The following is a 23314-nucleotide window of genomic DNA, read 5'->3' on the forward strand; positions in this document are numbered from 1 at the left end:
TGTCAATGGTGTTAATTCTAACATAATGAAAATAATATATTTTGTAAATTAATTATAACAAATTAATATTACCAACAATCAAATGGAATTATCCTGATTATCAATCAAAATAAATCAGTTTAATAAAGTAAAGATATTATTTTAAAAACCATAACAGATAATTATTAGTGACTATAGGACAAAAACAAAATGTTATTTTAAAATTCCGTTACTAGCTATAAAAATAGAACCCGCCAAAACCCGCCAAGATGGCGTCGCACCAGTCCCTATGGCGTCCCTTAATTGTAAACACGTAAACAAACTTATCTTTATTACGCGTTATCACTCTTAAATTACACAAAATACACATATATCATTTACAGACAGACAGAACACTCAATAACACTTTATTTTTCATACGGTCGAACAGCCTATTGAACAGTTTTCACTTAGTGAACTAAATAGTCAAGACATCTGTTTCGAAGCGTTAACACAATTTGATGGAAAGAGAAAAAAGTGTAAGTGATTTAGGGCTTTTAATCGTATGTTTACCGTATTTCGAGACACTATGAGATTGTTTAATAACTTTGGAAATAAAAATTGTAGATTGCACTTCAATAGACTTTCTACTAAACGTTAGGTGTTTCAAAGAAAAAATTAAATTGTATTCTCGTAAATCTCCTTACAGAGTTGATATCAGTATTAACACCACTGGTTATATATTAAGTTAATCTAGTATAATAATCTAATACTAAACACTCCTACTAATAATGCAACACACGAAGATGTCATATGAGAGTTACTGGCTTGGCTCTCAAAATCCTGAATGCTTCGATGAGATTTTATTTTGTCCGGCTTCGCTTCGTCGGCGGCCATACTTCGATCGTCATAAAAGCCATTAGCCATCGGTTTCGCTGAAACAGTTGACAGTCGACTGGTCGTGTATACATTTTTCTGATCTTCGCCCTTATTTTCTATAGGGACTTTTGGTTCCATACTTACTGGTGCTGTACTTGACTTTACTGTAGTCATTTGTTTGGGTGATTCAACGTCCGGTTTGAGAAGGCTGTCGAAATTTTTGGAACAATTTAAAAGGAAACGCATGTCAACGTAAAAAAGTTTCCCATTTAACTGTGTATCATCATAGTATTCATAATCATTTTGGCCATCGTCTTCTACGTCTGTGTTCTTGTCAGCTTCCGTTGTCTTCGTCCATTTGTCTCTGATGTCCGAGGCGGGTATACATTTAAGATTTTCGATGGATAGCTTCAAGTGCGAACTTTTCGTGATGTTCATTAATGATAAGAACCAGTCCAGGCGGCAATCGCAGGGGAGCATGTTATCTGAAAAATACAATGAATTATTTATATTATAAATAATTTATAAGAACAGTAATTAAAATAAATAACAGTATTTCAATAAGTGTCACAGAGAAGTGACCATTTAGATAAATTAAAAAAAATCCGCACAATCAGCCATATACAAGTAGGCATGCAAATGTCATATTAATATTCATTATGTCATATAATAAGTTGAGTTATTTATAAGTATTGTAAAAGATATGATAATTGCCCATATAACGGCATTTTGCCTTTAAAATGTTATTACCTTCCCCTTGAAAGCATCACAGGGCAGTGATCTATAACTTCTAGGAAGGTGATTAAATAGTTTGATAGCCAAGGCGTAACTATTTTTTGAATACATCGTGGTGCAACATGTAGACAACAGCCGCGATGGATTCCTCGGTATATACACATGTGTGTGTCTGTTTGTTAGTCTTTTGTGACTTCGACCCTATAGAATTATCGTTTTACATAGAACAATATCCATAATTATGCAGGAATAAATTTATTTTATTAGAAGAATGAAACCAATTTCAAATACCTACAACTATTATTTACCTAGATAGCTAAATAATACATGTCGTCAATTACAATAACCCATTTCAAAAATTACTGAACCGATTTTAATGAAACTTGGGCTACTAAATTCTGATATATCTGATGTACACTTACGAAGTCCCACCTGTTGTGTGCCCGAACTTATACTTTAAACTGATAACCTCCTTTTTTTGAAATAAGTTAAAAATTTAATTAATCATTCCGTTAACATTTCACATCTTAAGAGTAGCTATTGATACGCTTAATTAAATAATAAGATATAATATTTACCTTCGACATCTAGGCTGCTGACATTACTGTAGAAATTCTCCAGTATCGGCGCCATTACATCGGAGTCAAGATTCTGTAGTTGATTGCCTTTCAAACTCATTGACTTTAAGGATTTTAATCCAATAAACAATTTAACATTTTTTATTTCTTTCAGTGTATTATGAGCAATTGACAAAGATTGCAAATTAACGAGTCCATGAAAAGCTTTCTCGTCCAGCATCTGAATTTTATTTCCATCCAAATTTAACACCCGTAAGTTCTTTAAAGGCGCAAACGTATAATCCCCTATCACTTGCAAACTGTTACTACTAAGATCTAACTTTTCCAACTTCTTCAATCCTAAAAAGGTTTCACTGTTCAACATGAATAATTTGTTGGTATCAATTTCAAGTTCTTTTAGATTAGACAAATGTATGAAAGCTTTGTCGTGGATTGTTGTAATTTTATTTCTCGTCAAATATAGCTTTTCTAGAGACGGTAAGTCAACAAATACATTCCTGTTTATCTCGACTATGTTATTTGTATCTAGGCCAATTGTTGCCAAGTCCCTGTGATGCGCAAAAGCATTAGCTTTTAAATCTTTGATCTGATTATCTCTTAGTGTTATTTCTTCAACGAATGTTAGATTAGCAAAATCGAATGGTTCTATTGAATCAATGTTCGCGTACTTAACTTCGAGTTTCAGAACTGATTTCGTGTATTGTAATGCGTGTTGAGGTATATACTTCAAAATAACGCCACGTGTATTCGTGAATGTTAGCTTGTGGACATTTCCGAGTTCTTCAAAAACCTTCCAATTGGCATCATCAATTGAGATTTCGTTGACAGTTGCATAGCAATCGGCACTCCGAATCAAGTCGAGATTGGAATCTCGAACGCAGTAGCATTGAATTTTATTTGTGTTGTTATAAACTGGGTCGCATATATGGGATTTGGTTTCCCGTTTTTGATGCAACTGTTTGCCTTCGACGCAGAAGAGCACGGCGCAAAGGAAAAACAGCTTCCAGGATGTCATATTGATTATCAAACACCAACTGTAATAAGAAGAAAGAAGTTCTATTTAATTTTTAGTAGATTAACACAATAAATTTTCGTCTTAATCAACTGACTGAACTAACTTTAAAAGATATAGCAAGTATAAGAAGATATGCTCGATTCTCTCTCACTTATTGTATATTGACAAAATCTATCACTAAACTCCCCATCCAAAAAAGGAAAAAAAAATTATCTTTCTTAAAAATCTGAAGACGTTTACCATAAGACCTTTACACTAAAAAGAATTTCTAGTCGTGAACAAAGTCTGAACAATTATTTTATTAATAAGTTTTTTGTAATTGTTACAATAAGTTGAATAGCAAGCTACTACTAATTATACAATATAACGTCATATTACTTTAAACATAAATGGAATAACATTTCTCAGGAAAATGACTAACTCCTCAGGTCACGTTCACACTATCAACAATAAAGGAGAGGATGTGACTTCATCTGAACAAATAGCCTTTTTGTACCCATGAGTTACTTAAGCGGTAACTTAGAAATTTTTGTAGACATTTATCAAAGTATGAAGTAATTTTAGACAACCAAAATTATTTCGTACTTTGATAAATAAATGTTAAAATTTTTAAAGGTTTTTACTTTAAGTGTTTCTAATAATATTTTTTATTAAGAGTGACCTTTCATTCTTTGAAATTGTCGAGAAATTCGGATCCAGAACATCCAAGGTTAAGATCCACTAAATCCACTAAATTGTGGGAATTTCAAGACTAACTAAACCGTGGAGCAGTGTTGGCTTGTTTTTGTGTTCTCCTTAAATCTCATCAAACATATATCCTCTTAATTTTATTTATTTATTGTATACATAATCTGAAATAAAAAAGACATTTGTAACAGTGTGATGGAAATACAAACTGGACACAGTTTGAATGATCTCATGCTATTTGTAATTTAAAAGTCAACCTACACTTTTGCGTGGAGATAAAAATGTTAATTTATTGACAAAATTATAACAATGTTTCGCAAGCTACTTGGCAACACAACAAAGCTATAATATTTTATATCCGTTTTGATGTGAAACCTCTTTATCGGCGTTGGTAAAAAAAATACCGTCACATTTTTCGGTTACACACCATATTTTCTTGTCCCTACCACGGTTGATTCGAAGAGATTCGAAGCCATTAACAAAAATATATAATAACGATAACAATGATATTAATAATTCTATTACAATGAATAAAATTCTGTAATAATCTTAGTAGTAATAAGATAAAATGAAATAATTGTATTATTTGTAATCATGACTATGATAATAAAAGCCTTTTGTCAAACTTTATCTAATTTAAATTTATTTAACCAATTTCTGTAAAGATGCATTATATAGTAGATCATTTTTCGAAAAATAAGGCCATAAAGAAGTTTCACTTCTTTCGTTTGTACACTAGTACACGCACACATTTTTAATTATCTAGCTCCATCGTCATTACAAATAGAGAGCATCTTATATACCTTATAACTTTAATGATATTCTAGTTTCTCAGTTCCTATCGCAAGTACTTTCTCTGTTCTAACAAATTAAGCTTCAATTAGCGGAGAACTGTTGGCCTTTGATTAATTTACGAAGTGACAATAGAGTGATACAAACATTCAATTACTATTTAAGGTTTCGTCCTTGGATTTCGTTTTGTCTTATTATTATAAATACGCTCTTATATATCGTCGTATTTTTTTTTGAACGACACTTTTTATTAAATAAGGCCTCTTAAGAATTGGTACGCTCTATTCTCGAAAGGTCCTATGTAGAATTGGTTTGGAAATACTTCAGTGAGCCGCTGGCCTGGTAGAACGACGGACTTCAAAGTGACGTATTGTTTTTAATAGTGAACTTATGTACTTGTTTTTTTTTCATGTTTCCTCAGAATTTTTGTATGAGTTAAAATCCCATATTTCACTGTCGAATCACGTCAAACACTATCGGGAGCCCGCGTTATTCAAACGCACTCGTTGAGTGATTGATAACGCAAAGGTTTTGGCATTTTTACCGTGAAAGCCCTACACGTATTTATGTTCGAGACCCTTCAGAGGTGAAACGAAAATTGTTTCCTAACGATAATGTCTTTATGAAAAGTATGCTTGTGTTTTTTTCGATTATTTTCAGAATGTAAAATCTTGGGAAGAAAATTAAATAATATTTTTAGTGGACAGGCTAGCTGCGTCCCTACTTTGTAACTCCAATATCGACAGCGATACCTATTCTGACATTTTTGTATGCAAGTTCATAGTAGGCATTGGTAGTGAAAGTTTCAGTATAAGTGAAAGGCTGAGATCATGTTACCATAGAAATGATTTTCAGTCATTCCCGCGGACAGACAGAAGTAAGATAGGCATGATAATTAAATATTCATTAATTATAAATTTGATACGGAGAACGCACCCATTATTTTTTTTTCATTTGTCAAACTGTCAATGTTAATTGTGGTTGGTTGGTTCCCCTCTCTTGTGTTGTGATATTTCTACTGTGTAAACTTCTTGATTAAATAAAAAAGTGCGCACAAAGTACACATCTAAGAAGTGAAACTTCTTTGTAAATTAATTATTACTACGGCAAAACTAAAAGCCCCAAAAGATGATAATGTACCAGTATATGACCACTCCATGTATTTGTATATCTATATTCACACTGTTTACAAGTTTTTTTTTAATATGTAACTACTAAACGAATACATCAACCCATAGCGTGTATTTTTTCTCAATCTCCCTTTCTCTCTCTCTCTCGTTCTTTCTCACTTGCTTGCTCCATGGCTATTTGCTTCATGTTACGTTAGTCTTTTCTCACTCTCTCTCTCAATCGGTCTCATCGCTCTCTCCCTTTTCTTCGACAAAAACGCTGCACATCTCCGAGACGTTTCATCCGTAAAAATGTTACCCTCATGCGCCTAAAGAAGTTTCACTTCAAAAATAACCAGCAGCTCTACAACCTTGTAAGATCTACGCCTAAGATTTATGTAACTGTTTCATGATAATTTGTCAATCTCATAGTCAAGTTGGTTATCAGCCTCATGTGCTAGACAGACCCCGTCGAGTTTTTGGGTCTTAGGCAAGCCGGTTTTGTCACGATGTTTTACTTAACCGTACCAGCGAATGTTAAATGCGCACATAGAAAGAAAGTCCATTGGTGGGCATCGAACCTACGACCTAACTGATGAGAGTCGCCGAAGCCAACCGTTGGTCGTCACTGCCCGAGTGTAAAAAAGGACTGATGTGACTATTTAAGAGAAAATTCACTTGATAAAAAAAAATTATACACCAAGTTATTAAGAATTTCGTAAGCAATGATAATGTCAATAGGACGGTGTCTATCGTAGAATTATTGCAGATAAAAGAAAGCCAGCTTTTTTCATTAAGCTAATGCTAACTTAAACGGCATAGATGTTATATTCACCTTCATTTGTCAATTAAGCCGACGTATGCCAATAAACCCCAAAAGAAGAACATTTTCGATTCCCTCTACAATTTCTGTTCTCATTTCATATTACAGTAACTAATTAGTACTTCTATGAATAGATCTAGGCTTACTTCACTGGCCCAGATTACCTTTTCCATTTGAATGGGTAAAGGACTACTTATGAAGATTTTTCGCTTAGTTTCTCATTTTATGAAAGATATCATAAAACTATATTTAATCGCATAGAATATAACTTTAATACCACATATTATTTAGTGAAATGAACGTTAAATCTATAATGAATAGTTTTTAGTGCTTCCCTTTCGTTCGTGGCTTTAGTCCCGAGAGCCACCCTAGAGCTTCTCTAACGGTAGTCTAACAGTCTCTTGTAGGAACTACCTGAGGTGGTCTTAGTTGATATTGCTCATCCAGATCCACATAACCTTGCCACTATCAGGGGCAAATTTATTTCACCTCGAATATTAAAAAAAGGTTTTGTCGCTTCGAGCGATCGCAAACCTTTAAAATATGATACATAAAACTTTTATTTTTTAATGATATTACAACCACCTCAGAATTAACTAAATGAGTATATACTTATTCATGGGTTGACTAGTTGAAAGGGAAGAAAACAAACTACAAGAAGACCAAATATAGCACAAGAATATAAGAGAGTGATAATAGCTCTATTTATAATCGGATGGACGGTCCGAAAATATCTAGCAATTCTATTTAGTGAAGCGTAAAACCCTAAGTTATAGCACTTAGTGGAGATGATATACATATCCGCTTGTTCGCAACGTCTCAAACAGAAATATTAATTTATTTATTAACACTTCGATACATACAGAAACATATTACAGTTGACATAATTAAATGAAAAGGAGGGCAACAGCCTTATCGCTTTCGAGCGATCTCTTCCAGGCAACGAATGTGAGAAAAAATATTAGATTAGGCAAGCGCAAAAGTGCAATACATAATACATAGGCAAAACGAATGGAACAAAACAGAGCAACTAAAACATATGTAAACAGGGAACAGTACTATATAAAAAATGGATATGAAACAGAAAAAGAGTAGGTTAGTTAGCACCTAAGTTAGGGTTACGATGGGGACAGTTTTGTACAGGACAGGAAATTATTCAGTTTAAGCAAGATATAAGGTAAAAACAGCATATTATTGCACAGTTTATAAATTAACAGCATCCAACAGATCCCTACGACAACAAAGCGGCTTATATATAAACATGTATATACTGAAGCAGATTAAACTAACCCTATTACACAATAGGGAGCCAATTTGCCTGCTTATTCTACACATTTATGACCTTCCACATCTCGTCACTAAACCTCACATGACACGAATTATCCATTAAAACATATATGTAATTATATATGTGTAAGTGAATATGTAGTGTAAGGCAAATTCTACGTCTTGGTTATTATGTTCATCTCACGTGACATAGCCAGAAAACTTTTTCAAAGTAGTAAATGTGTCACTGAGTCTTACGTATGAGTATCAAAACGAACTTTATTTGTCGAAAAGTAATAAAATATTATTTTGGAATGTCTCTTCTACACAATCATTTATAGTTGGTTGAATCGAGAACAATTATTTTATTAGATAAATTCAGTTTTAAAAACATTCCTTACCAATAATAAATTATTATTATATATATTAGTAGTATTAGTATAGAAAAAGTTTGTGAGGTTGTAATCTCTAGATCTCCTGAAGTGATTTTTTAGATCTTTTCAAGTTTAAAGAACTATATTTCATTAAAAAAAATATATGAGAAACTTAATATATACGAACGAGATACACGTTGCCATCGGACAGCCGTCTTAATTTTAGTCTTCTAAACTCAATCTCACTATATTTAATGCCCTTTTGAATTGGCTAAGTTAATATTACGAATTTTAGACGGTAATTGATTGAATAATTGCACACCCTCATACTTCTTCATATAATTTACTTATTAATAATAAGCAAACTCGCTCAACGAGTATTGCGTGTAGTCGTGTGTTTGATGTAAATTATTTTACCAATAGACAGCAACGATAATTGTGATTGTTCAGATATATGAAAAAAAAACTTTTTCGGGGACGGACTCTTAAAATTATATAGCTTGATAATACCAATAACAAATACGTCAGCTACTGCATATGTCTAAGGTTTATCTCTATATATATAAAATTCACGTGGCACAATGTTTGTTCCCATCTCCCCCGAAACGGCTCGACCGATGCTTATTAATTTTTTTATGCATATTCAGTAAGTCTGAAAATCGGTTACTACCTATTTTGCAAACCACTAAGTGATAAGGGTGTCCACCCCAAAAAATATTTTTTAATTTAAAAAAAATGGTTTTTTTTGTGATACAGCATACATAAATACATACAACCCTTAATAGTCATCCCTCTACGATCAACCCCTATTTTTATTATAGTATATAGGTTATTTTTATTGAACTAAATTTTTTTTCCTGGAAATAATATACATGGCAAAACGACGTTTGCCGTGTCAGCTAGTATTAGTACATATATACGCGTCTATTCGCTATAAACTCTAAAACCACTTCACGGAATTTATTGCGGTATCAAAAAGGTACATAGTTTTTCTAGTTTTACGAGTCACGGTTGCCGAAGCCGGACCTAGAAATTCATAAATTCAGCAATATAAAAATTCGACCGTATCATACGCCATAAATCGACTTTTATATACTTATATATTATACGTTAAATTGCAGTGTTATCATTAAAGTGATGTCACTCGGATAATTAAATTTACTTGTCAATAACTCACGCCCTATCCAATCAGTAGTAGGCGAAATAATTGCGACGACATAAGCTTATATCAATACACATAGTATTGATATTGTATCTCATTTTTTTAAGAAAAAAGCGCTTTATTTGTGATGTAAAAGATGTTTTTAGAAAATGAAGTTTTTACGTAAGCTGTAAGAGTCAGTAACGAGACTTATGAATCCGGTATGTCAAAATCTAATACGTTTTTGAAGGAAGTAGAAATCGGAACAACAAGATTATATTTAAGAAAACACTTTTTAAACGGATTGAAGCTATTATAAACTTATAATTATTTACATAATTTTAAATTGTCATTGTCATTTAAAGCATGCGAAACGTCGGAAAAAAATTAAAATGATGTAAGTTTTTAATGATAATACATAGCTTCAATCCGTTTAAAAAGTGTTTTCTTAATGTGTAAAAGCTATGTTAACAAAAGACAATACTAAGATTATATTTAAAATATTTCTCCACGGCCGTACTCAGTGTCCTTCGATGAACTTTCTGTAATAAAATGTTATAATTACATAGGTAAGAGCGCAATGTAGATACGGATTAGCTTGTTTATTCGTTCAATTGAGCGTAATTTTTTTTTTTACTTACAGCTGAGTCATTGAAATAAAAATGGTTGAGAGTCCAATGTGCTTGATGTACAGGATTTGAACACACGAGCTTAGGTTGAACTGTCACTGACAGACTTAACTTGTTAACTTGGTCGACATTCCTCTATAAGTGTCTTAAATGCAAATCGTTTTATTCCCTCGATAACAGTTTGGATCGCTATGTTATTCAATATCAGCATTGATCGCTTCATTAATTATCAAATTAATTAACAATCACTTATGATATGATCATCTATCAATAACAACTTGCTGCATAATGCATGCAGTTAACCATCAATCGTGAGCACCGCTGAGTGAAATAAAATAAAATCGGTGGCGCTACAACCTTTTTAGGTCTGCGCCTCAGATTTCTGTATCTGTTTTATAATCGTTTGTTAATCTAATAGGCAAGTAGGTGATCAGCCTTCTATACCTGACGCGCGCCGTAGATTTTTTGGGTCTATGGCAAGCCGGTTTCGCGATGTTTTCCTTCACCGTTCGAGTGAATGTTAAATGCGCACATTGAAAAAAAGTTCATTGATGCACAGCTGGTGATCGAACCTACGACCTCAGGGATGAAAGTCGTACGCTGTAGCCACTAGGCCACCACTGCTCAGTGAAATATAAATGTATTTTCTTTCTCTGGCAATTTAGATATTGATTATACTCTCAACTACAAAACAACAAAATTTGACACGGTTTAAGAGTAAAATAATTAATTAATCAATAATTTATATTAAATATTGATTTTTCATACCTCACAGACTATACGATCAAAGATTTTTTTAAATATATATTTGTTTTATATATTAGGAGGTATAGGGGCAGGTTGTTAAGTGATACCGCCGCCAATGGACATTATCAGAAAGCTCGCAAGTGCGCTGCCGGCATTTCAATAATTGGTACTCTTGTCTTAAAGGACCGTAAGTCGAATTGGTTTGGAAATACTTCACATTAATCGAAATAACGTAGCATGCTTGTAAATAGTGTTTTCGCCTATCTAAAATACAATACTGTCTCGAAGTTTAATTTCCTTAGAGACTGATTTTGATAGAAATATAATATATGTGTATTCGTATAATTTGATAATGATATTAAAAGAATATAATGATTATTAATACGGTAAAAACTCGAAGTTTCACATAGTATTGTCTTTTGTTAACATAGCTTTTACACATTAAGAAAACACTTTTTAAACGGATTGAAGCTATGTCTTATTATTAAAAACTTATTATTTATATAAAAAAAAATTGACGTTTCGCGTGCTTTACAGCGTGCGTGGCCGCGTACGTGGTGCGTTAAAATGATGTATATAATTATAAGTTTTTAATAATAATACATAGCTTCAATCCGTTTAAAAAGTGTTTTCTTAACTCGAAGTTTGTTTAGGCATAGTTCGTCAAAGACTGGTGCAACGCCATCTTGATTTGTAAAATTATGAATGTTTAATTATAATTTTTAAAGCCAATAATAATAATTGCCTTCACGGAGTTATGATAAATTCACCGGAATTATTCAAAAGTTGTTTGATATTGTAGGTAAATTAATAAATTTTATAAATGATTAAGCAACTGAACATTGTATGAATTGATTTATTACCGTTACATATCCGGTTAATACATTATCCGTATTCTATCGAGACTCTACATTATTTTCTCTCTTTGATTTAAAATAAATACAATAAAATGTCGTAAACAATTCATATGTTTCAAGAGTCTGGATAGAATAGTTTCTTACTTGGTGATAATGGTCGCTGCATACATAAGTAACTTTTATGGGAATTTTCATCTAGCCGAGGCGAATGTCATGAAACGTGGCTCAAAACGAGTTTCACCTTTATGAAAGTACGTTTTTTTTGGAATTTATGCCCCATCTAAGCGCGCTATTACTCACGCAATTACGACCGACTTTGACATACATATCCAGGGGAACGTTTCACGTTAAAAACAAACTCTTCGGTCAACTATCTGATGTTAAACAATGTAATTGTTTTGTAATTGTTGTACAATAATTTAAAAAAAAACATAAAAATTATTTGTAGTAATGTAACACCAGCAGTCGTGTCAGGAATATTAAACTGTTAATAATTGACCAGTCCAGGGCAGTCTATTTGTTTACTAAAGTTACGAGATATATACCATTACATAACTCGATGTTTGGAACTTTAAACGCTCCAGCTTTTAGGATCCCCATGCAAATAAACTATCCTAAAATATTTACTTTGTGGCAAAATATGTAATATTTGACATCAGAAACAACAAAAAAAGTCAAATAAATTTATTATTTAATATATATTGTTTAGCTAATTTTCTTCTTCTGTATAAAACTTTTTTTTACACATATTATCATGCTTTGTCCCGGAAGGGTAGGCAGAGATCACGGATCTCTCTTGCTTCGGCCAGTTTTATCACATTTACCATGCATGCTCATCGGTTATGGGTTCCTTTAACTTGCCCCTTCTCTAGTACGAGTATTTACTCCAGATATGACAAGGCCTACCCGATTTCACCATCCACGGTTGCGCAGTAAATCCTACTTGTTAACCGCTCTTCTTTCATCCGTTCTACATGGCCACACCTCCTAAGTTTACCTTTCGTTTCTTTTTTGATTCCATCCATTACGTTCTCTTTTCACACACACACTGCTTATATATCTCACTATTACTTACTTCAGGTGGGATTTGATCCAGGTATGTCCGACAAGGCCTACCCAACTCGACTTCACCACCCGCGGTTGCCTTGCCTACTTTTTAACCACTTCATAATAAAACATGTTTTATAAAATTCATTTAAATGAGAAAATAACAACAAAATGCCTTTACAGGAACATTGTATTATTCGTAGTAAGTAACAAAAACTCTGTATAAGTTCAACGTCCGCTCGAGATAACTGAACAATTTTATCACCCAGTTATATTTAACTATAAGGACTTTCTTTATAACTTTTTAAGTGTTTTACTATGAGTATGCGTTTATCTTAATGTCAGGGTTCAATTTATATTGATATCATATTTAGGCCACGTCCGGTGTGTTGTTTTAATATGACATTGTTTTTGACATGATAGTTTTAGTAAATTAAATAACAATTATAACCCCATTATTGAAATTTTATTTTGATATACGAAATAAATATTCATGTACGATAAATAACCACTAGGGTCCTTGCACAGTGATGCAATATAGTGTAATAAAAATAATAGTTATCTTATAACATACTTACATATATAATAACTTATCAAATACTAGCGGACCCGACAGACGTTGTCCTGTCTTAACTATTAATATTGATTACCAATATAATAACTCATTTGTTTTAAACGATATTCAGTTCTCTTACATCCTCTTTGACGATATTTGCAGCACGCATTATGGTAATCGTATGTCAAACGCCATAAGGTTACATCAAAAAAGTTTGAATAGTAAAAGCGCTATGCACTGTAAAGAAAATTGTTATCGCAACAAAAGTCAGGACTACTTAATATCCACCATATTAAGTATTCTTAAATTTTCCAATTTTCCTCGCACTTTTCAAAGAAAATTGTTATCGCAACAAAAGTCAGGACTACTTAATATCCACCATATTAAGTATTCTTAAATTTTCCAATTTTCCTCGCACTTTTCTTATTTTTTTCTTTCATAAGAACCTCTTCCTGACAATAACAAACACAACAAAAATAATTAGCGAAATCGGTCCAGCCGTTCATGCGTGATGCCGTGACCAAGGGAAATAGGGATTCATTTTTATATATATAGAAGATATATAGAAGTCTAATAGCTCTTTTAAAGTACTCATTCGTCTCTTTCTATCAAATAGTGTTTACGACGTGATTAAAAGGGACATATAGTACTTTAGATGAAACCGTGTGTCTCGCCTTGTTCTTAATATACTGATTAAAACCTAATGTAAGAATAATACATCTAATACAAAATTGATCCTAAGTTTAATCTTCAATATTCGTGGAAAAAAAATATATATTCACAAACATATGTCTGAACTAAAATTATATAAAGTAGCTATAGCTTTCTGTTTCTTAATCTATATTCTATACTAGTATTAACTAAAGTACGTTGTAAGTCGTAAACCATACGAATAAATTGGTGCCGACAAAATAGGTAACTATAAAAGATACGCTAAACATAACTGTTCTTCATATATCTGTGACTATTATTTTTTATAAATACACCAATAAACTTCGCATAGATTTCTTTAGAAATTCGCAAAAATACATTGTAAAGTCTTCTTTTTTATAGAACCGAGGGCATAAGTGTTATCATCATCTCAGGCTCATCTGATGTTATGGCGCCGCTCATGGACACTCTCAATGCCATAGGGCTCGCGAATGCGTTGCCGGTATTAAGAATTGGTACGCTCTTTTCGATTAAGACATCTTAAAAGTTTTTAGCCGTTTTAATAAAATTTCCGTTTCATAATGTTCAATTCGATATTTAAAAACAGTTCAGTTCAAAATTCAGTGCAACTAGAATTCAAAGCATATTCGAATTTCATTGGAGTAGTCTGTAATTTATTTTTCAAGAAACTTTTCGACCCCAAGTCGAATTGGTTCGGAAATACTTCAGTGGGTAACTGGTATAGAACTAATGTGTGGCAATAACTGCTTTAAAAAACGCTCAGTTGTTGAACAACGGACGTCGAGGTGATACATTATTAGCTACTAACTTTCTATAAATAAAGAGCATTTTTAAGTTTTTCGTTAGTTTCGTTCGTTTTCGAACACATCCTTCCCCGGAACACATCAAATTGTAAATTCCTTTTTCGAAGTCGGTTAAAATATACAATCTAAAAGCGTTGTTCAGTTGTGATGTTGGCGACAAAACCGCAAATGTTTACACGTTATTGTGTTTAATTTAGTGCAATGACATCACTTCATTCAGACTGCTGGACGCGTCTACGAATTTTGACTCATCGTTATCAAATTCTGCCAGCCTTCACAATTTATGGCTCAACACATGCAATATGAATATAGATTGCATTTAATGAGTCTATGGAAGCATAGACTATATTACAGGAATTTTCTTCAAATTATAGATCTGTGGTATTCTATTCAGGAGAAACTGTTCCCTAGCCTCCAATTTTATTCAGACAATTAACACCCAGTATTTTTCTGGTACTATGTAAGAGTATTGTAAATACTCTATGAAGTATGTATATTTTTAAATATTTTAATTAATTTATTATTTCATACAAATCTTTTTATTAAAGTAGTATCGAATACTGGCGTAAATAAAATTAAGAATTTATTAAACATTCCTTTATGTGTTTTCTAATGACTGTATTTAAAAGCGATATCAGAATTATCATTATCGTACCATATGTGTGTACGAGTATAACCACCATTTTTCTAAAAAAGCAAGGAAACTTTAGAGCTTCCATTTTCATAGTAAGTCATGTGAAATGCACTGTTTTTTAATTGTCTTGACGGAGTTATTTTTTGATTTTGACAGTGCTTGAAACCAAATTTAATAATGAACCTATATTTTAAACTGATTGAGAAGGGCTGAAATAGCGAACAGGTGTAATTACAAAGTGTATAAATATCACCAGCTAAATTGAAATAACAAATTGAGTCATCCGGTGAACCTAAAACAATAAAATTGCGTAAGAACTATTTACAGCTGGCCATGACTCATAGATGAAACATATATGTATATTTTATAGTATGTGTTGATAGTTCTTTTTTGTAGAAGAGGGGGAAAACGGGCAGGAGGTCCATCTGAAGTTTAGTGATATCGCCATGGACACTCAATGCTCGAAGGCGAGTGGGTTGCCGGCCTTTTAAGAATTGGTACGCTCTTTTATTGAAGGACCCTAAGTCGAATTGGTTCGGAAATACTTCAGTGGGCAGCTGGTTCCATATAGTAGTGGTTCGTGTATCAGAATAAAACTTCTATAGTAATTTAATTTACTATAACTATCATGTAAAAAACGATATTACGTTGTTTTTAAGAACCGGTACGCTGTTTTCGATTAAGACGTCTTAAAAGTTTTTAGCCCCTAAGATTTGCGCCTCGGGGTTCGCTCTAAGACCCAACGATTGGAATTCCGACAATGTTGAGTTTAAAATTAAAAAAATATTTCTATAAAGAAAAAGTTACGAACAGTTTTAATAAAATTCCGTTTCATAATGTTCAATTCGATATTTAAAAACAGTTCAGTTCAAAATTCAGTGCAACTAGAACTCAAAGAATATTCGAATTTCATTGGAGCAGTCTGTAATTTACTTTTCACGAAACTTTTATACGTCATGACAAGAGAAATGTCCTATTGTCATTTTTTTATTTTGCTGTGAGAAGCTTCACTGTATGTACACTTCAATGTATGTAACATTGACTTAATTTTATTAATTCCAAATATTAATTGTATATTTGCCCCCTTAAAAAATTATATAATACAGGTATTTGCTGACTTTGTAAAAGGCTTAAATGTATATAATAGGAAATTTTCTACTTGTCAATAAATTACAAACAAACATAACAAAACCGTAAGGTGTGAACTTTCTAAATACATACGATATAAAAGCAACAAACGAAGATACGACTTTTTTTTACATAAACACAAGATCAAAATGTGACAACGCAAAAAAAAAAACAAGTTTCGCTAATTCGATAATTTCGCTTCTACATTGTTTTCACAATTTAGCGTTTGTACTCTGCAGCTGGATATAGCTGATAATAACCGAGCTATCTACAATATTAATTTAATTTTTATGAATTTAATTTTCACATTAAAAAAAAGTATCGCTACAACCCTTGGAGTTGGCCACATTTCTGTGCATGTTACATTTGTGGGGTAATACGTTACGCATACAGCGGCGTGACTGCCTTATGGTGGAGGGTTATGTGGTAGTCGCTACTGTGCCTAAAACCCCACGACATCTCCAGAAATCGGGGCAGAATGCTGTAACAACCTTGTCCGCATCCCCCCACGCGACCAGCCGTTGAAGTAAACCCCAACGGCCAATGCCAACGGCAATTCACATTGGCCTATTCGTCCTGGTTTATACAGCTGATGGAGGTCAAGTAAAATGCTTTGCAGTCCTTTGGTTTAATAAAATAGAAGTTTGTATGAACAATGTTTCAACATTCACTTGAGGGTATTAAAGTCTATATAACCTCGTCGTATATTAATGTAATTACTCAAATGAACCTAATACCAAGATCCGATATCCCGCAGTCTCCCAATATATACTAAGTTTATGGATTAAGCTTAAGGATTATATAACTTATAACGTGTTAGGTACCCCGGTGGGTTATTGAACGAGATTTATATGTGTTAGGTTTAATATACAGTCTTCAATGGAAAGATTAAGGTTTTGTAGTCGTTAGAGCTTTTGTGACTTAGTATGAATAAAATTTTTATAAACATTTTAATGTATATAGACGACATATGATTAACCACAGGACTATTTAATATTTAATTATTAAAGACACAATGTAGATAGACATTATAGAACAGGACGTTATTCACATCTTTAGTTAGGTGAATTGGCGGGATCTATCTTCAACGTTATTAAAGACAACTGCAATACTGTGTGTATATATATTATCAATACATAGCACTATCTAAAATATTATTTACCTTTGTCAAAGAAAGAAACAGCAACAACACGAACACAAGTCAAAAAGTTATAGATTTTTTTATTTGTCATTATTATTAGCACATATAAGGTAGCTGTTTTAATCAAATGTTCTATTAATTACCTCTTGATTCCAATAACCCATGTAATAAGACTCGTCTATGATGATATTAAATATAGTTACACAATAATAATATCAAGGACGCTGACGCGACAGTGAACACGCGTTCTCGGAATTGCACTATGGTAACGCCAAAAATATTTGTTTAAATAATTCATATATATTTTATAATAGATTACAATAGAACTTTTATTGCACCTCGTGAAAGAATTTTACAAAGCACTGGTGATTCGTCAATTTTAACCATTTTGTTCCATAGATTTGGAAAATAGGTTTTCGAGAACAAAGCCAGTAAGAACTAAACTCTTTTAAATTAATGTTATTACTATTAATATCGTATTAAAGAAACGTTGGGGCCGCTTTAAATTGCTAATATAAAAAATTATAACAATATATTTTTTTAATTGCACATATGTACCGATATTTGTAAAGAAAACATGGGGTAGATACAATTATACGTCTCATTGATAATCTTTAAGTAGATAATCGCTTGTGTCAAGTGCCTAAAAAATGTTACTTCGCTAGTAATCGAACCCAAGAACCACAAGGCAGCGTCAATATACATATATGTATTAATATCTTAAGATAATTAAAAAGAATCCAGTAGCGCTACACCCAGTTAAGTGGGCCTCAGACCTCTATACATGTATCATGATCACTTATTATACTTAATAGACAAGTCGTCCTTATGTGCCTGATCCACATTGTCGAATTTTCAGGCTACAGGATACAGGCAACTGTATCCTCACGACGTCCTTTACCGTACTAGCGAGTATTAAATGTGCACATAGACAGAAAGTCCATTGGTGAAAGAGTCACAAGTTGCGACTACTAGTCCAACACAGCTCTGCTTATGATCATTTATATATGTATTATAAATTAATTTATTTTAAAAAAATCAGTGGTGCAACCGTTTCAGATCTGAGCCTCAGATTTTTGTATCTGTTTCACGATCATTTCTCAATCTTACAAGCAAGTAGGTGAACAGCCTCCTGTACATGACATACCCCATCGATATTTTAGCCTAAATGCGGACATACATAGCAAGCCCATTGGTGCACAGCCGGGGATAGAACCTACGTCCTCGGAATGAGAGTCACACGCCAACACTGCTTAATCTTAATATATAAATCTCCTGTTACGATGTTTGTCCGCGAAGGACTCCTGAACTACTTAACCGATTTTAAATTAAATTCGCACACCGTGAGCAGTCTGGTCCAACTTAAGAGATAGGATAGCTTAGATCTTTAATTATAGTCGCAATTTTATTTTATTGCAAATTATTTGTCTATAATTAATTGACAGTCACAATTATCAACAACTCCAAAAGATTCTAACAGATGTCGATACATTTCGACTGGATTGAGTAAGTAATCAATAGATGGCACTGCTATGGTAAACCGACAAACGTGTCATATAAGCTACAATTCAATATCATGATTACCACGTGTTATAGAGGCTAAAGTATAAATTAAATTTATTTTGTAGTAAACGAAATACCGTGAAATTCAATTATTTCTACTTGTTTAATTTTTGGTGTTAGCATAGCCAACCACGTGTTACTTAGACCGAAGTTTAAATCAAATTCAAATTATAGTGACGATAATACAGTGAAATTATTATTTCGTGTTAGGGTATTAAGGCTAACTAAAACTAAAACTTCGCGGTGGCAGCTAGTTAATTATAAAATGCTTCAAATACGAGAATACACGGCAGCTCCATAGAAATCATATACATTTACAATTTGAAATTCTAAATAAATATGATTATCAGACAAACCTTCAGACGTAAGTGGATATGAATTATCTGAATATTTAAACTAAGAACCGGACTTCCTAAATAGTTCGCGGCTCGTTTTAACACCTGGATGAAATCCAACTCATGCAATTGTAATTTTAGAAATTACTACTACAGTAAGGTATTACTAGCGGTTATTATGAAACACAGTTTTATGGTTTAATACATTAATATTTTGAGGCTATGACACAGTTAAACAAAATCGGTGCAAAGTTTATTTTATACCTACTTTATACTACTAAGTCACTTTTGTTTATACCCAAACCAGTGTAGAACACTCTTACTCATTGTGAATGTAAGACAAAACAGTGTGAAAAATATTTCGACAGTGTGAGTGAGATATAAAAAGTCCTTATACCAATAAAGAAAAGGAAACTTGAGAATTTCGGTAGCGTTTTATGTGCCACCAAAATACGACCATCACATAATCATTCAAGGCAAAGTGGCAGGTAGACGGGGACCTTGCCACAGACGCACGTCTTGGTTGAAAAACCATAAACCAACCCAACCATGGTCAAAGCACCAAGTCATTGTTCAGAATCAAAATTAAACTATATCATGATAATCGCCAATCTTCGGAGGGATGGCACTATAAGAAGAAGTCGACAGTCTATGGTTTTTTCTTATTTATGGAAAAAGCTAGCAGCCTATGTATTACTGAACCGATAAACTTAAGAGCCTTTTAGAAAAGAGCGTACCATTCCCATTGTGGGCAACGCAAACCCCCCGCCATTCCATGGGCGGTATTTTATTCAAATTGTTCTGCTCGTTTGCATCCAGTCCCTTCTACGTGAGTTTCTTCACGACATGATATCCAGTTACAATTCTCCTCATATCTCTCTTATTCGCAGAGCCTGTGTTTACGTTTGCCTCCATCCAATATAAGTCCATTCGAATCTCAGCATATAGAAGCAGAGAGAAAAGACTCCTACATAGGAGACTCGTTCGGGGTTCTCAAAGTCGGTTAAAAAATCGAAGGACTAACTAAATAACACTAAACAACTGTTTCGAACATTGACTTTTTGCAAGAAACCCTTCGAAGCGAAAGAAATCAAAGGACAAAGAGCTTTGTACGACCTGCTTTTACAATGTGTTACCATAAATAAAAAATCTTATACATGCTTTTAAACATCAAATATTAATTAAAGCACATTTAACTTCATTCTTGTTCACGAAATTTCTTATACATTTTCGTATAAGAAATTTTGTGAACTTGAAAATGTATTAAATGTTAATTGCTGTTACATAATTTTTAATTTTAGCTTCACGATAAGTATAGTAATTTTGAGTGAATGAGATGTAAATAATAAAAATATAATTTCTCAGAAATTGTTTTCAAGATCATAAGCGATTACTAAAAACTAATATTATATTAAAAGACCCGCGAATCAAATGTAAAATTGGGAAACGAAACGTTAACAAGATACGCTTTATTGTGATTGGTCAACATCTAGTCTAATCATAGAGACTCGACTCAAATCAAAATTAGCTGAATATCTCTTTGATGAACGTCAATTAAATAAATGTTGATAAAAGAAAAATATAGTATAAAAAAGTACATACATTGCCTATATTATATACATTTTTAATATACAAAAAAGTGTTCTCTACAATACAAATATCTTTAAAATTTTAAGGGACGGTTATATCAAACACCTGCAGTTTGTGTCTGGCGTTTGGATCTCCAAAAACACGAAATGCAACTTCGAAGAAAAGTTACATTTCTGTTTTAAATATAGGAAAACTATAAAAGATTAATCGGAAGTGGTTTTCAAATAACAGCTGGTTTCTAAATTCGTCACATGAAATCATTCTACTCAAACTGTGCCCAATGTAATAAAAAATGTTAAATTACTGTTTACATAACAATATCTTTGATGTTTACTTCTTAAGAGCTAATATTATGTTTACCTTTTCATCGTATATTTTAAAAAAAGGTAAGATAAATTTCCCATCAAATTTGAATGAATAATTCCACATATTTTAATTATAATTTTATATTTAATATTTAAATTTTAATTTTATTTTAAATATTTTTTTCAGTAATACTTTAGAAATAAGAGCCATAGTTCTTTATTCACGTTTTGAAATAATACAAAGTCGGTGGTCTCTCCTCTATGAATACGGAATGGCCAATTGTCATGAAGTATTGCTTTTGAAGACGATTTAGTTACATTAGCATTCGATACGTGTGCTTTGGGATATTAGCATTTTAAGTGATTGCGGTTCAAAGGGCATTACGAGTAAAATCATCATATAATCTGTGGTAATAGTTTTATTGAAGAAACAAATGCTACTGACAGCTGACACCGGAAAAGAATCCCACGTTCGTATAGAATACGATCATTCCGTCGGGCTTCTTCCGAGTTTCTATTATTTTAATTAACTAACGTTAAACTACCAACGTCTTCGTTTTGGTTGTTCACGTGTTTAAATATTTATATTTAATAAAGAGGTGAGCGATTGATGTTTCTACTTCAGGCTTATATACGCCTAGATATCTTTGTTTTAACAGATGCGATATATAATTTATTAGATTATTAGCTTTCGCTGTGAACACCGAACCGTTTAAACCAATATTGACTTAGCTCGAAAAGCTACTCGTAAGTCTAGAATTATCCTTTACTGTGTTAACATAATTAAATAATAATAATCAATCTATTTTAATATGGCTGGATAATATGGATGGCTGGCCATGTGTGATACTCGTGACCGGGTGCTACTTTTGGTGACTGGTCGTACTTGAATTCATGTATACGGCGATATTAGTTATTTCGACTATGTATTGGGGTGTTTTTCCCACGAGAATTTAAGTGTGCTTCTATTGCACCATGCCTCCTGTTGATGTCATGTGTAACATGGTGTAACGGTTGCAGCTACTTACAAACGTTGTGAAATAAAAAAAAAAACTCGGCGATTAAAAAGAGTGGCGGAGAGTTGATTGCCAGTTCTTCTCTTCCGTTCTACGCCCTTGATTTGAGAACTGGCAGTAAATGTAAAATTAGAAGCCTTTAAATTTTTTTTGACGTTCATATGTGTACATTGTGTTACCTATATGAATAAATGATTTTTGACTTTGACTTTGAATAAATCCTAATCCTAATGCCATAGACATTGACCGAGACGTTTTGTGAGACTTTCATTTTAGCGTAGCCATATAAGAAATTTGACAAGATATAAATAACGGACGATTTTATATGATGTAATACTTTTTACGGAACATTAACCGAGTTTATGCGTTTGTTTATATGGACAAAATTTCTGTTATGAAATCTTCTGTTATAAAACCACTTGCGTATTTTTCTTGGGAGAAATCGAACCATAGATTCTGTGCGATTTAAAATAATTCGTAGCCTGGAACCACAATACTAAAATAATTTAGCCTTCCATTCAAAACAATGCTTTAATTTTAGGTCAATTGTCATAAAGCAAAAACACAGAGCGACCATAAACTAAGCCATATCCTGATTCGAATCCTGTAATGAATATTCATGAACCTCACCCACGACGCCATATCAGCGATATATTATTTTATGTCTTAAGTACATAGAAACGTGAAGTTCCACCCACAATGGATCATAGGGCAGTTCCTTTATGGTTATGTTAAACTAATAAATTGAACTTAACAAAAACTGGCTAATACCGATTATCTTATAAGTAACGTTTTTATTTAATTAAAGAGAAAGATTTGCTTGTTAATACTACTAGGGGCAAACTAGCAGGAGGTATACTCAGGTATTGAGTGATAGACACGGGACTAGACTCGCTAATGCAATGCCGGGCTTTTTTATCTTGCTTTTTGCAGA

The 23314-nt window shown here is 32.7% G+C and overlaps 1 protein-coding gene across 3 annotated transcripts in view; it reads right to left on the reverse strand.

Moving 5' to 3' along the window:
• Positions 1-366: 366 nt before the first annotated feature.
• LOC123714498 (connectin-like) overlaps positions 367-23314 on the reverse strand; it is a 66924-nt gene continuing 43976 nt past the window's right edge. The window contains exons 1-3 of one of the 3 annotated variants that reach the window (XM_045668765.1): positions 17715-17794; positions 2151-3184; positions 367-1322 (exon numbers count right to left, since the gene is read on the reverse strand). In XM_045668765.1, the coding sequence (XP_045524721.1) occupies positions 712-1322; positions 2151-3165 (1626 nt within the window). In that variant the 5' untranslated portion in view covers positions 3166-3184; positions 17715-17794 and the 3' untranslated portion in view covers positions 367-711. Of the gene's footprint in view, positions 1323-2150; positions 3185-3826; positions 3932-17714; positions 17795-23314 lie in introns of those variants that run through there. The other 2 variants (XM_045668764.1, XM_045668762.1) reach the window with 2 other exon arrangements.

Source organism: Pieris brassicae, chromosome 9 (assembly GCF_905147105.1).
Source record: "Pieris brassicae chromosome 9, ilPieBrab1.1, whole genome shotgun sequence".
In the NCBI taxonomy this organism is placed as follows: Eukaryota; Metazoa; Arthropoda; class Insecta; order Lepidoptera; family Pieridae; genus Pieris; species Pieris brassicae.